Source organism: Haemaphysalis longicornis, unplaced genomic scaffold (assembly GCF_048455015.1).
Source record: "Haemaphysalis longicornis isolate Haplotype H1 unplaced genomic scaffold, Haemaphysalis longicornis Haplotype H1 scaffold_6, whole genome shotgun sequence".
Taxonomy (NCBI): Eukaryota; Metazoa; Arthropoda; class Arachnida; order Ixodida; family Ixodidae; genus Haemaphysalis; species Haemaphysalis longicornis.
In genome coordinates, this window is record NW_027526407.1 from 31,201,032 (window position 1) to 31,214,233 (window position 13,202).

The 13,202-nt window shown below is 48.4% G+C and overlaps 1 protein-coding gene across 1 annotated transcript; it reads left to right on the forward strand.

Annotated features, from left to right (window-relative positions):
- Positions 1-267: 267 nt before the first annotated feature.
- On the forward strand, positions 268-10,836 carry LOC144141462 (uncharacterized). Its single transcript, XM_077673016.1, has 3 exons — positions 268-512; positions 4,791-5,135; positions 9,502-10,836. Exons 1-3 carry the CDS (start codon positions 360-362, stop codon positions 10,006-10,008), a joined length of 1,005 nt encoding a protein of 334 aa, XP_077529142.1. The 5' UTR covers positions 268-359; the 3' UTR covers positions 10,009-10,836.
- The last annotated feature ends 2,366 nt before the right edge of the window (positions 10,837-13,202 follow it).

Consider the following 13,202-nt stretch of genomic DNA (forward strand, 5'->3'; position numbering starts at 1 on the left):
TGCCAAACTGGAATAATTTAAGCTGAATACATAAGCCGGAGGAAGATGAAAGAAAAATTTACTAGGTGGAAAGCAAAAAAGCTGCGGGGTAATGCTTGAAAGGTACGAAACAAGCTTAGGCATTCCCTGTGAAAAGATAGACGTCACTGTAAGTACATGTTGGGTGATGTGGGCGGCGAGCTAAGCCCTAAGGCCATTGCAGTCGGATGCCGCTCGAAAAAAACAATGGTGCGGCCAATCTTCGCGAACAGGTTTTGGCCAATCGCCCACGTGGGTGCGCCTTGAACCGAGATTAGCAACCGACGAACCGTCGCACAACCGAGTAGACAAGAAAAAGAGCAGGCGTGGTTGTCGTTGAGATGCCTTCCCCACCGGGGCACCAGTCTTGGCGGCACTTTCGCGGAATTGCGGTCGTCATAATCTTCTCTTGCGCCGAAAGCGTCCCCGTTGCGGATGCACACGCTATCCACTGGCGGAACTACCTGAGCCGACTCCTGACACTGCTGGACGAGGTAAGGTCGCTGCGTCACTACATGAGAATATTTATCTCGAGTAATCGGCGCTGGTTCAGGGCGACAGCTGTAATTGTTCCGCTTTAGATCAAGATGATCTACTACCAGGCTTTCAGTTATTTGGCGACGCGAATATATTGCACCGTTTAGCTACGTGCGTTTTCGCATTTCTATTCGGAAATCAAAGGAATGAAGGCGGAGTTTGGATTGAATTCTTTTGCGATTTACGCACAATGGAGAACGAATTATACCAGGATATCTGATTGTTTAATGACGTCTCTGCTGCGGTAGGATAGATGCGAGGGAAACGGAATGGGAAAACGCCTTGGTCCTGGAGTAAAAGAAAGACTGCGAAGACGAGATACAAGTAGTTGAATACGAAGGGGTACAAAGCCTGTGGTAACAAACACAAGCTATTTCCATCCCTCAGAGACGTTGCTTTCGCAAGAAAAGGTAAAAATACTAAGAAAAATTCAAATTTTCCGCTGCACGATGTCAGAAGCGACAAATTCAGGGCACAACAATTTCTTCAGTGTTCCACTGATCATTCAGATTATACGATCAAATTTCATTGAGGCACCACTACAATTGCACAGGCAGGTTTCTTTGTGGAGCGTTTGGTTGGCAGCCGCCAGTCACACCGACAAGTCCCTGCGTCTCCAGAAAAACTGGGCCAGGTTGGCTGGTGGGTCACCACTGCTTAATCGGTTCCCCTTAATGGCTATGTAACTTTTGTTCCTGGCTTTCAAAATGTTATTCCTGCTATTGAGAGAAGACAGCTTCACCAAAAAACGAAACTACTCGTTTCTGCAACACCGATTGTAGGCGGGCCAGTTCGTACTTAACTGAGTTGCAAACAGCGCAGGAACAGGACGACAGGAGTATCACACAAACACGGCATCTATCTATGGTATCTATGGCGTCTATGGCAGTGGTATCTATGAGGTCGTACGTGGGTCAAACGGGGTGCTGCCTCAATGATCGCCTTCGGGAGCCCGCGTGTGATGTAAAAAAACGCATCAGGGAGCACGCTCACTGCGTTCGTTGCAAATTGCCCGAGTTGCTTGGCTTACGTTTGAGCAGTGCCACGTGGTGGCCAGGTATCAGGACGGGCTGCGGCGGGAGAGCCTGGGAAATGCACACCCGGCAGCAGGATTGCATCAGGACACTCTCCGTCCCCCTTACTGGGAAAAAAATTTACTACCTTGGTAGCTAGGAGAGATTGTGTGGGCGCTCTGACATAAACTGTGCTGGACGCTGCAAATTTAACAACAGTAGTGAAGATTACTCTGCAATAGAAGTTTTTGTTTTTTTCTTTTATAATTCATTTTGTATTTGTCATTCCTATATTAGTATGTCACGTGTTTTCTGTCTTCATATTTATTTATTTATTTATTTATTTATTTATTTATTTATTTATTTATTTATTTATTTATTTATTTATTTATACAATACTGCGGACCTTCCGTGGTCCAAGCAGGAAGATGGATATACACACGCAGAAGACATGCGCACGAATACAAGATCAGTAAATGAACGCGTAGATACATACTCAACCGGTGTGAATGCAATCACTATGCAGTGGATGACGGCAAGGGTGAAAACTCTGCCAAACATTACAATCGGAAACAGTTCTGGGGAAAATGAATTTTAGATGCAGAGCATCTGATTCACTCGCCTTGTCCCTCCGGCGTCGTCGTCGTCGTCGTCGGCCTTGTCCACCCCTCCCCCATTCTCCTCGCCGCTCCAGCTGCGCTCTCCGCCGCTCACCCCCTCTCTTCTCCGATAGCGAACACTCTCTCGCGAGGGGCATTGGATTGGATTCGATTAGATTTGGATTGGATTAAAGTGGATTGTGTTGGATTGTGTTGCGTCATAGCCGCGGCAGACGCGCTGGGGCCGGCGCATGTGCAGTACTCTCTCTTCCGCGGTTTCCTCTCCTTTCGGGCGCGCTGCGCATATACAGTGAAACCTCGATATATCGAACAGCGCGGTTCCCGCGAAATAGTTCGATATAACCAGAATTCGATATATAAAATCACGTAAAAAACGCGTCATAAACTGGTACAAATCAATAAATGAACGAATTGTGCAGTAAATACTCACTTGGTGTTTCAAATTATTTATTCTTTTGGCTTAGAGTACTGCAGCAGGGTAGCCTGGCGTGTTATTCACGACTTCCTCAACGTAGTCCAAACGTTCCACAAGTGACTGGCCGGTGTCTTCCATAGCGCTGCAGTAGCGGTGCGGTAGGGGCAAAACCGCTGAAGCCTCCGTCGACGTCAGGAGCGGGGCACTATCAGCGCTTGCGGGTACAACCTCGGCAGCGCCTTCGTTTGTGCGCTCAATAGTAACTTCCGCTAGGATATCCACATCCGTCACCGCCAACAAAGTCATCAATGCATGCATGCTTCGTGGCTGAGCACCAACAAAGCGCTCCAGCTGGCCCCAGGTTTCTTCAAGCTCGCATTCTTCTTTTGCACCGTCCAATTCTGCTTCGGTGCAACCGATGCGCAGCAGTCGGAAACGCCCATCGCGCCACCGCTATCCTCGAGGGTACTGCGGGATAGCTCGCCGCCTGTCAACAGAGCTGGAGTGGCGGAGTTCGATATACCCATTTCATGTCAGTCCCAGTTCGAAATAAAAAATTAAAAATGCATGTGATTTTCCGCGGGATATAGAAAGTGTTCGATATAGTCAATAATTAGATATACCCGGGTTCGATATATCGAGGTTTGACTGTAACCGGTGCGCGTTCTCCGGCGAAGCAACATCCACGCTTGGCTCAAACACCTAGAATCCACGCCGCTTTACAAGTACGCCAACGTCGTCATCGACTTGGACCGGCTTACGCAGTCCCCTCAACGTTATGCACGCTATAAAACGCGGTCCCTTCGCCGCTCCGCCTATGCGTCGCATCTATACAGGGGTTCCCGCGTGGGGAGGTGGGAGTTTTTTGTATTGGTGAGTACGGACAAAGAACGGCTTAATACATCGACTATATTTGTGACGAGACACTCGACCAGTGTTGTTACATATGTAATCCTGTGATTGGATTCCCAGTTTTTTAAAATACAGCTGGTGTAGAAAGTTTAGACGGGCACTTTTACATCGGTTGGCTCGCATACACGGGCGTTTTTGCTTGTCGCCTCCATCAGAAAAGCGGCCGCCGCGGCCGGGAATCGAACCCGCGACCTCGTGCTCAGCAGCGCAACGCCTTAGCCACTGAAACTCAGTACTATTTTCTCTGCATGGTTCCGTGAACTTCACCAAGCCGATAACTGGTAAATATTGACCCGAATAGAGGATCTCCGAGCAGCGGTAAATTCTCCAGCGCGTTTTGCTGCTAAGTCGCGTGTAACCGCTTGAGTTGCTGAAAGTGGTGTGGTTTTTTTCCATTGGTGTGGTGTTTCCATTGGGTTGATTCTCTAAATCGCGTGAAACGTGTTGTGAACGCGTAGAATGCATTCCATCACATGCGGGTGTTCTCATACGCGGGAAAGATGGGCGTAATTGTTATTCTTTTACTGAGAGGGAGAGACTGGTTGCCATTTTCAGCGGTTGCACTTTACTTTTAGCACGACGGCTTTATGGTCGCTGAAGTACACGGTCAGTGGATCGCGAGCGCTGACTGAACCGCCGCAACGCGCTACTCCCTTTATATTCACAGCGCCTGAAGGAGAGAAGACGGCGGAGGAGAGTCGCGCATGCGCGCCCTTGCGCGCCGGAGCAGACGCGAGCGGAGCGGAGCGCGCGCGCGCAGCTGTTGTTGTTTATGATAATGAGACGGAGTGAGAGTGTTGCGCCAGCTGTAAGAGAGAAGAACGAGGGAGAGTTGCACATACGCAGGTGGTGTGCGGACGCCGACGACGCAGGAGGGACATACCCCAGAGCAAAAGATGCGTCGCATCTAATAACATATTCGGGCTTCGCTAAATAAGGTCGCAGTTGGATAGGAAGGGTCTGTGTCCACCAGTGTACATAGTTAGGATGGCGATGTACATAACGATGATTATTATGATGATGGTGGTGCTGGTGATGATGATGATAATGATAATCAAATCAAGGGTTTGGCGGAATCCTGACGGGTCGGGAAAACACATGACAATTAAAAAGTGACTCTGAACATGTTAGTATAAAAACAAAGACGTTTCGGCTCCCGCACGAGACCGTAATCTCATTGGTTTTTATAAACTTTCATGCTCCGAGTCAGTTTTTCGTTATCATGGTGGTGATGATAAAGCTGATGATAATGATGCAGTTGTTGGCGCTTCGCAGGAGCCACCTAAGCATGACACCCGGTACGAGATCTGGAAGAATTTGGTGGCGGGGCGCGTCCGTTCTTTCCTCGTCGAGGACCCCACATACAAAGCCGTACCGAGAGCCGCCCGTGAATATAAATACAACTGGGCTACAGAAGGCGGGGTCTTGGTCGAAGCCGACGATAGCCTGTGGAACAGCGACCGCCTCAGCAGTGACTGGCGGATGCATCTTGGCCAGGCTTTGATGCAGAGACCCGGGGTTTCGCGCCGACAGTATCACCGCATTGCGACACCTCAAGTGGCAAATACGGCGGATGTGCCTATGCAGTGGCGCCACCCCAACCCCTTACCGACAAATAAGGTACGAGAACAACCTATCCAAATGAGGCAGTAGGCAGACGCGTGTCCCTGGAACTGTGGTTATTTTTATCATAAAAATGGAGCATGGCTGCAACCAAGTCATGAATTGGCCCGTTTGTTCCCGTTTCACAATACAGTTATTCCTGGATGTAACGAATCCAGGTATTCGTTACATGCAGATTTTGAGTTAAGGCTCGCTTGAATGAAGCAGAAACAAAAGCAAAATGCTAGACAGGAGTGATGGTTAACGAACTCTTCAACTCTTCAGGATTTTATTCACAGTGAAGAACCGCGTAATTTAAGCCTGATGCTTCCCCAAAAACTTACGGTACTCCAAAGAAACGAGGTCACTTACCCCCGCATCAGAAACGTCGCTTTCCTTTTGACAATTTTCGGTGCCTTAACCCGTTTCAATGACCAAACTTATGCTGAAAGGGCGGCTTTTCTGAAACTTGACGCTCTTTTCCGCAATCTTAATTGTTGAGAGGGTGCTAGCTGGGATACTGTACCGGGTGAAGGCGTTCTTTTTCGCTGGGGGATACGATATTTAAAATTGCGAGCTTGTCTTGAAAAGACGAAACTTTTCGTTTTCTGGCAGCCCATCTCATCACCGACGAAACGACACTACCGATAGCTGTGGAGAGTCGCGACTACACCTCGATAGGCAGGCCTAGAGCGCGTAACTGACACTGGAAACGCACTCTAGTTTGACGTGCAGGTGAAGATCGCTAAATTAGTGCATTTTTCCAGCCAATTTTTTAGAGAAAGTACAAAAAACAATGCCTCATCAGCGTTGCGAATTCGTTACATCAAGGATAAGCACTGCAACGCCTTCGTCACATAGAGGAAGCAAACACATGGGTTTGGAAGGGGCTGACAATGGGGAATTGAAAAAACTTTGTTAAATCCAGGAATTCGTTGCATAAAGGTTCGTTACATCCAGGATTAACTGTAGCAGCAAAGGACCCCGCACAGCTCCTGTGCACCACGTCGGACAGTAGCTTGCCTTTTTTCAGAGTTTTCTGAAAGTTCCCGCTGTATCATGTACGTGTCCGTGTTTTCATACGTTTTGAACAACTGTTTAGTACCGTTATGAATTACAAAACGGCCTAAAATGCGACCGCATTTAGGACATTGAGCTTCCCCCAGGTGCTCCTGGGCTCTTTACATTCGATACCTTGAGCTGGTGACGTGAATGGCGCTGTATTACCAGAAAGCTGCCCAAACTTAATGTAGTAAAACTTGATGGGCCAGCGAGGACTATAGGATAAAAAAAAAATTACTTTAGCTAGTATTTTACTTCGAAGCATTTCAATCACAAAAATGCTAGTATTCAGGCAAAACTTGTGGAGAAACCGTTAACCAGTGCACCGCTATAAAATTTCCTTGGCCCCGAATTCGCGTAGCTTGAATTAATTGCGCAACAATGTCGTTTCACATATAGGGAACCCAGTGAATATGTTTCCCTCTTGCGAACGGCTAGCAAGACATTATCTAACGCTGGAGCTATACCATCCTTGTGTCGATTGAGGATAGTTGGTATAGAGCTAAAAAAAATGAAGATAAAAAGGAAAAGATAATACGACAGTGTCACGTGAACGCATGGTGAGGTTGTCTTGACCAGCTCATAGAGATGGACGCAGCAAAGCCGTTGACATGTTTAACACAATACACATTTAATGCACACAAAAAACAGGCAAACCACTTAATAAATCAATTGCACTCAACCAATAAGCACTCAAATCCCTAACTAAAAATCCGCAAACACAATTCAATTAAAAAAATTCAAAAGTCTCTACCGTAAAGTCCTACACCATTAGTTCAAATCCACTCAAACCATCATCTTCTCGGAGACCTTTCTACCACCACAACGCCATAGTCCTGTCCTACGACTGCGTCTCTATAGGACTGGCCCACCCCAATCGTCGGCGCTGACGTGTCGCACCCTTGCGTTGCGGCGCCCCGGTGGTAGCCGTCCTCGTCTTGGCTTCGGTGCCGGCGTTCGATGCGCTCAGTCGTTCCTTGGACGGCGTGGGCTCCGCGCGTCCAGACGTTTCCTCTGTGGCTTTACCCCCTGGTAGCCACTGCCGCTGGAGGTCCGAGGTAGTCTCGGCACGAACGTAGCCCTTCTGGGCCGTCGAAGCGAAGGTCGACGTAGCGTGGACGTTGGCCACAGGTGCCCGACCGCCGCCGCGGGGGCCACGAAGACACAGGTTCGGGGTACGCCTAGGATGCCGTAGCCAATGTGAAGTCGGCCCGCTCCCGCGCTGGCATGGTAGGCATAGTCGTTGGCACGGGGGCTCCGTGGTCGTTGGCCTGGCCCCGTCCTCTTGGCTCGTTCCTTGAAGCTCACGTGCACCTTCCGCCTCCTGGTTACTTGCCTCTCCCTTCTCTTTGTGTGCCCGTCTTTTAACCCCTCTGGGCTTGATCGCGGCGCACTCTCATTGGCTCTGTGCCTTTTCATGTCCATATATCGTCATCACGCCACTGGTCTCCTGCGAGGCTTTCTCTGATTGGCTGACCAGTGCGCGGCCATATTTGACCATGATGCCTCGGCGTTTAGGCAATGGCGTTCGCTCATTGGTGCGCTCCGGGTGCGCCGTTCAAATTCGCGTTTTTGTTCCTTTTTTTTTTTTTGAGGGTGGGGGTTGATGTATCCCCTCTCAGGGGGTGCCCTGACACATGAAAGACAGGGTAAGAGATACATACGGAGGGTCTCTGTTCTAGCTACCTCATTTTCCTGAAATCGTGCTTCGCCCTTAAACAAAATTCTTATACCATAGCTTAGGTATCGACTTTCCAAGCGGGCCTTGCTTTAGCTTAACAAGGTAATATATTTTGCGGATGCGTAGCAATAGTGAGATTTTTAGATAGTCGAAGCGCTGTCTGAAAAGCTTAGTTTTATTGGTTGTGTTAATTTATTTCTTAGTTATCAACTGTCTTGAATTTCAGCCGCCTAGGAAATTGCTGCTAGTGCAGCGTTCGCCAGTCGCCCGTGGCAAAGCCTAGCCTTATCTCATTTTTTTTTTTTGCTTCGCGGCCAGCGAAATATCCTGATTCGCAAATCACTGCTACGAAAGGGTTGAGCCTCAGTGGTTATCAAGCGTCCAGAGGATTTGCACAGATCGCACTATCCCATTCCTTTACCGAGTACGGAAAAATATGATCTTTGTACAAAGATATAAATAACGTATTACAAAAGAGCAGAGCAGTGATTTGGGCGATAATTTTATCATTTAAATATACAGTCGTTCTCATCACGACCCATTGAAAGGATATTGAAGTAAATTTGTCAAGTCGTGTTTTTGTTTGCAGTGCATAGACTGGCTCAAATGAACCCACCTTTGATCGTTTCGGTCGATAAAGCAGTACTTAGTTTCTAGCTTGAACGCTGAAAAAATACTACGCGACATTTGTGGCGGCCGCAACAATTAAAAGCGGTGACGCGTGTTCGAGATGCGATGTGATTTGTCGATGTCCAAGGTTGGAATTCAAACCAGTTTCGGTTTCGGTACTGTGCAACACCATGTTTGGCATCTGACGCTTTCTTTGGTTGCGCATTCTCGCTATGTCAAGAATCAGCATATTGTGCTCCTGGGATTGTTTAATTAGTTTTAGCATGCTTCTGGCACTGGCTAAAATTAATCCGTAGCCCTCCACTACGGCGCGCCTCATCGTTTTTCGGTCATTCGACCGATTTTTCAACGGTGCGTGTAATCTCACGGCATCAGTGATAATTACCTCCTGGATATTCCCATGGAAGTTTCCATAAAAGGTGGCTGGCCTAACATTTCCTGAATAATATTACGCCCCAACGGGACCTAAAGTCACATAACCTCAATGAACATAACGTAGCCTCACCGAACGCCTCATAGCCTACCCATATCCAGCCAAACTGCAACAAACCTAATCAAACCCAGGCCAACGACACAGAAGAAAACCCATATTAAACGTAATTTAACCCATTATAGAAGTCCTGTGCGCCGATGTCTTGATATAGTGAAAACCAGAGTAAAAGAAGCATTAACCGAATCACGATGAACGAAAATGCCGGAAGCTAAAAAAAAAAAAAACATCGCAATGTCGTACTCGAACCTAGCCTTCTCAAATAAAACCACGTACTATACCACAGCGCTACAGGGGCAGCTTCCAACACGGCTTTTTAGGGAATACTTATCCCATAGAATCTCCGGGTGGCGTTCTTAGCCAATGGGAGGCGACTGCCGTGAGAAATTTCTGACGGCAATTCTCATGGTTGCCGTGATAATAGATACTACCCAGTTTTCAAATGCACCCTTCACTTTTTGTTGTGTCTTAATCCGCAGTCAAAGAACAAATTCCCGGTTTTTTGTGACACTTCCTTCCAGGTGCAGTTACAAGGGCGCACAACCACGACCTTGTATCCGCGCCCATTAATTGAACTAATCAGCACGCAAAGGGTGCTGCCCGTGCGCGACCCACCTGTTCTTCACTGCCGCTGCCGAGCGGAAGGAAACGAAAGCGCCACAAACAGCAGCAACGCATTCGACATAGTGGTGCCACAGCGAACAACCACGCAAGCTCCACTACTGTTGGTCGTTCCTGGTCTCATGGTGGCGCCCCACGACACGCCATTGGCTATCATCCACGGGAGCCCATCCGAAAAGCGGCTTACAACGCAAGTCGCGCAGAGGTTGCTCTCGCCGGCTGCCGCTGCCAATGCTTCAGCAGGGTATGCGCCAAAATGGGCGCTTCGGATGCGACGTTTCAGATTCGTCATCCTTCTTGTGTTGGTGGCGCTCTTGATCTCCAGTCTCCTCGCGGTCTATATGCGCTCGTATCTCGCCAAGTACCGGCGAGAGTATGAGATCATCAAAGCTGCACAATTTACTTGAGGTGATGTTGTGACGGCACTAATGCTGTTTTGTAGTATTCTGTCCCTCCACAGTCCCAAAGCAGCCATTGAGGCTTTGCGATGTGTGTTATATTAGCGTTCGCTGCATAGAAAAAAAAAACTACCTGCAGGTTTCAAATGAAAGGACCGTTTCATTTTCTTGTTATAAACCACCTTCTACGCATCGAATTCGCTAAAATTGTGAAAAAGTTTGAACTACGGCAGAGATACGTCACAGCCCTATGTTGCCATCAGCATTACGAGCCGGAACTCCTTTGGCAGAAATCTGTACAACTAAATAAAACAGAGGACCGGTTTGATTGCGCCCACCACAAAATAACTGGGAGAATTTGGACAATTCTAGAAAAGGAAACGTTTTGACATGAATGAACGAATTAATAAATTTATTACAGAAACGATGGCACTCTGGCCTGTTGGGGGAAATAGGGGAAGGGGTTCAGAGTCGATAAAGTTCAAGTGCTATGGACGAGGTAAGCCTCCTTCACGAAGGACCACAGTCCAAGCAACACGTCGTTGGCATCATTCTTTGCGTACAGCCAATCTTGCAGAGATTTGACGCCAAAGTGCTTGTGTCTATTTCGGATTGCTTCCAGGACTCTACATGACCACTGCAAGTGGCTGATTTTCAGTCGATCTTGGTGGCACAGGGAGCACAGAAGCACAGCGGTGGTGGTAATACGTTCTTGTGTTGACGGTAGTGTTCCCAGCGAGCTAGGATGTCTTCTGCAAGGGCGTGACCCGTCCATGTCTTTGTAAGAATAACGTGCAGCTCATGGGATGTTTCGGGGTATCGGGTGCAGTAGCTCGAGAATCGGTGGTCTGAGTTCTTTTTTGCTTTAAGGTTAAGGCTGAAAGTTGGGCTAGTTGGTGTTGAATTTCTTTTCGAAGTGTCTTTCTGCGTTCTTTAAAAGAAGGGTTATGTGGAAGAGAAGGCGCTGCAGACTCAGAGGGGTGGTGTAGACTTGTCTCCCTCGCGAGCCTATGGGCCTCCTCATTCCAGGGGTTAGCGGAGTGGCCAGGCATAAACTGCACTCGTGTATCGGTGTTATTTTCACGCTGAAAGGTTCCACAGAGTTCTTTCATGCGAAGGGGCGTAGTGTGTCGTCGTGGTGGGGTGCGTAACGCTTTGATGGTTTTGACGGAAGTACGTGCACAGCAAACAATTCGCGGACGATCGTCCGTGCACGTCAACTTGTTGACTTACCTTCGACAGTTGTGTATTCTTTAAAATAATTGCGGTGCACAAGTTCGCGCCAATAAACTTTATTTATTCACGATCCCTGCGTTGTCCGTGACTACGTTTCAATATCAGCTCAGTTCAATATTTTTACAGTGGAGCTGTATACGACTATGTAGGTGGAATTTTACGTGTTCTGAACAAACCTTCGCTTGTGACCCGTGCCCAGTTGTGCATGCACACTTAAGTGGGATTATCCTGGAATCAATGAAATCCTCAAGCACGATAGTAGGAATGCGGGCCTCCCCTAGTACAACTTCCGAAGAGAAGCTTGTAGTGTGATCTAGAAGCGTTTGCCTTGAATTGCAATGCGATGCCACCACGGGCGTAGCCACAAATTTTGCACGGGGGCAGGATAGTGGCGCTGAGATTGTACATCGCCCTCCCCAACATGATCTTTAAGAGATAGAAATATGTAAAATAAATACACAACGACAGTCTATGCTAGTTACAGCGGATCCGGCAACAACAGACTTTTGGTTACACCGGACTATTTCTATTGGTTTGCTTGGTCCCCATGCGATTTACGTGGAATCCACTCCGCTCATAACCGAGCTGGCTATAGCAGACTGTCGGTTACAACTGACTAAAATTCGGGCGAAAATTGTTTTGACTCAATTTTAATGGCGGACTTTCGCGGTGCGGGCACCCGATATTATTTTTTTGTGTTTATTTTGGCGGAGAAATTACACTGTCGGGCAACATTGTCGGCGTACAATGGACCGTTGGCGCTGCCAAGGCCAAGCGAGTGCCGGTGGCCTTTTAGTGCGCAGCCCTTTGGTGCCAGTCTCTGGGCTGAGCCGCGTAGCCGTCGTAACCAAGTGAACGATGTCAAGACCGAATAGTGAAAGAAAGCAAAGGAGCAGAGTGTCGCGAAATCGTGAGGGGAAGGCGGTCCGCCGTGGCGGCGCGAGCGCTCTTCGAAAGTGTGTGGTGGGAGAGGGAAGGGGGTCAGTATTCTGTGCCCACACGAGACGCTCGTCTGCGTGACGCTGGCGAAAACGTGAGGGGGGCGTTTGCGTGACGATGGTGTGCGTTCCCTGCCTAATAAGCGGGTCGCGGTCCATTCCTGAGACGCAATTCGCGCCGCCGACGCAGAGGCTCATTCTCGCTGCCGTCGAGAGAACCCAGGAGTGAGTGCTGCCTCAGCGCGCTGCTGCTGCGCCCAAATATCGCAATAGGGAGTATCGTAATTCCCAGCCAACGTTTTTCTTTTTTGGGGCCACCAGCGGCGGGGTAGCTGGTTTCACTGTGAGATAAACTAAGCATAATTAACGCTGTCTAACACGGCGAACAACAGGCAGACATCGTCAGAAGTACGGGCCTTAGAAGACGGTCCACTCGACTGTCAAGAGCAAGGACGCTGCCGAGAAACGCGACTCCGGCGAGATTGAAAGACAATGCTTTTGAATGCGCAACGAGGCACACCCTGAGGTCGAGTCGGTCCTCATTACAGTTTGTCCATGTAATAAAGAACTCAGGTTCAGTGAAGTTCTGCATTTAATATCCCCACGCATGCATCGTTCCCGTTCCGTTCGATGAAAAAAGTTAGAAATGCCTCAAGCAGGGGCAGGCTCCCATCCATTGTGTGCAATCAGTTGCTGGCCGTGCGGAGTTCAACTGTACTAAATTTTGGTTTCACAGCTGTCCTTCATTACATTATTTCGTATCAGTTGCTTTACTGGCCACACTAAGATCACTAAAAATGCGGCAGCTACTGTGGTTAAACGTTGGGCAGATATTGGAATTGTTTCACGAACGCTTTCGTGTGTTTAGAAGCGCCTAATTCTGATGGCCTTGACTGATTTTTACAGGTAGCTAGTAATTGCTGCTCGTTACATTGTTGCTTTAGTTGCCCGGCTTAGCATGCTTCTGTACTCACTCGACAGCATGTGCTAGGCCTTTTCCAAGTGACGGTGCTAACCTTCGAAAACAGC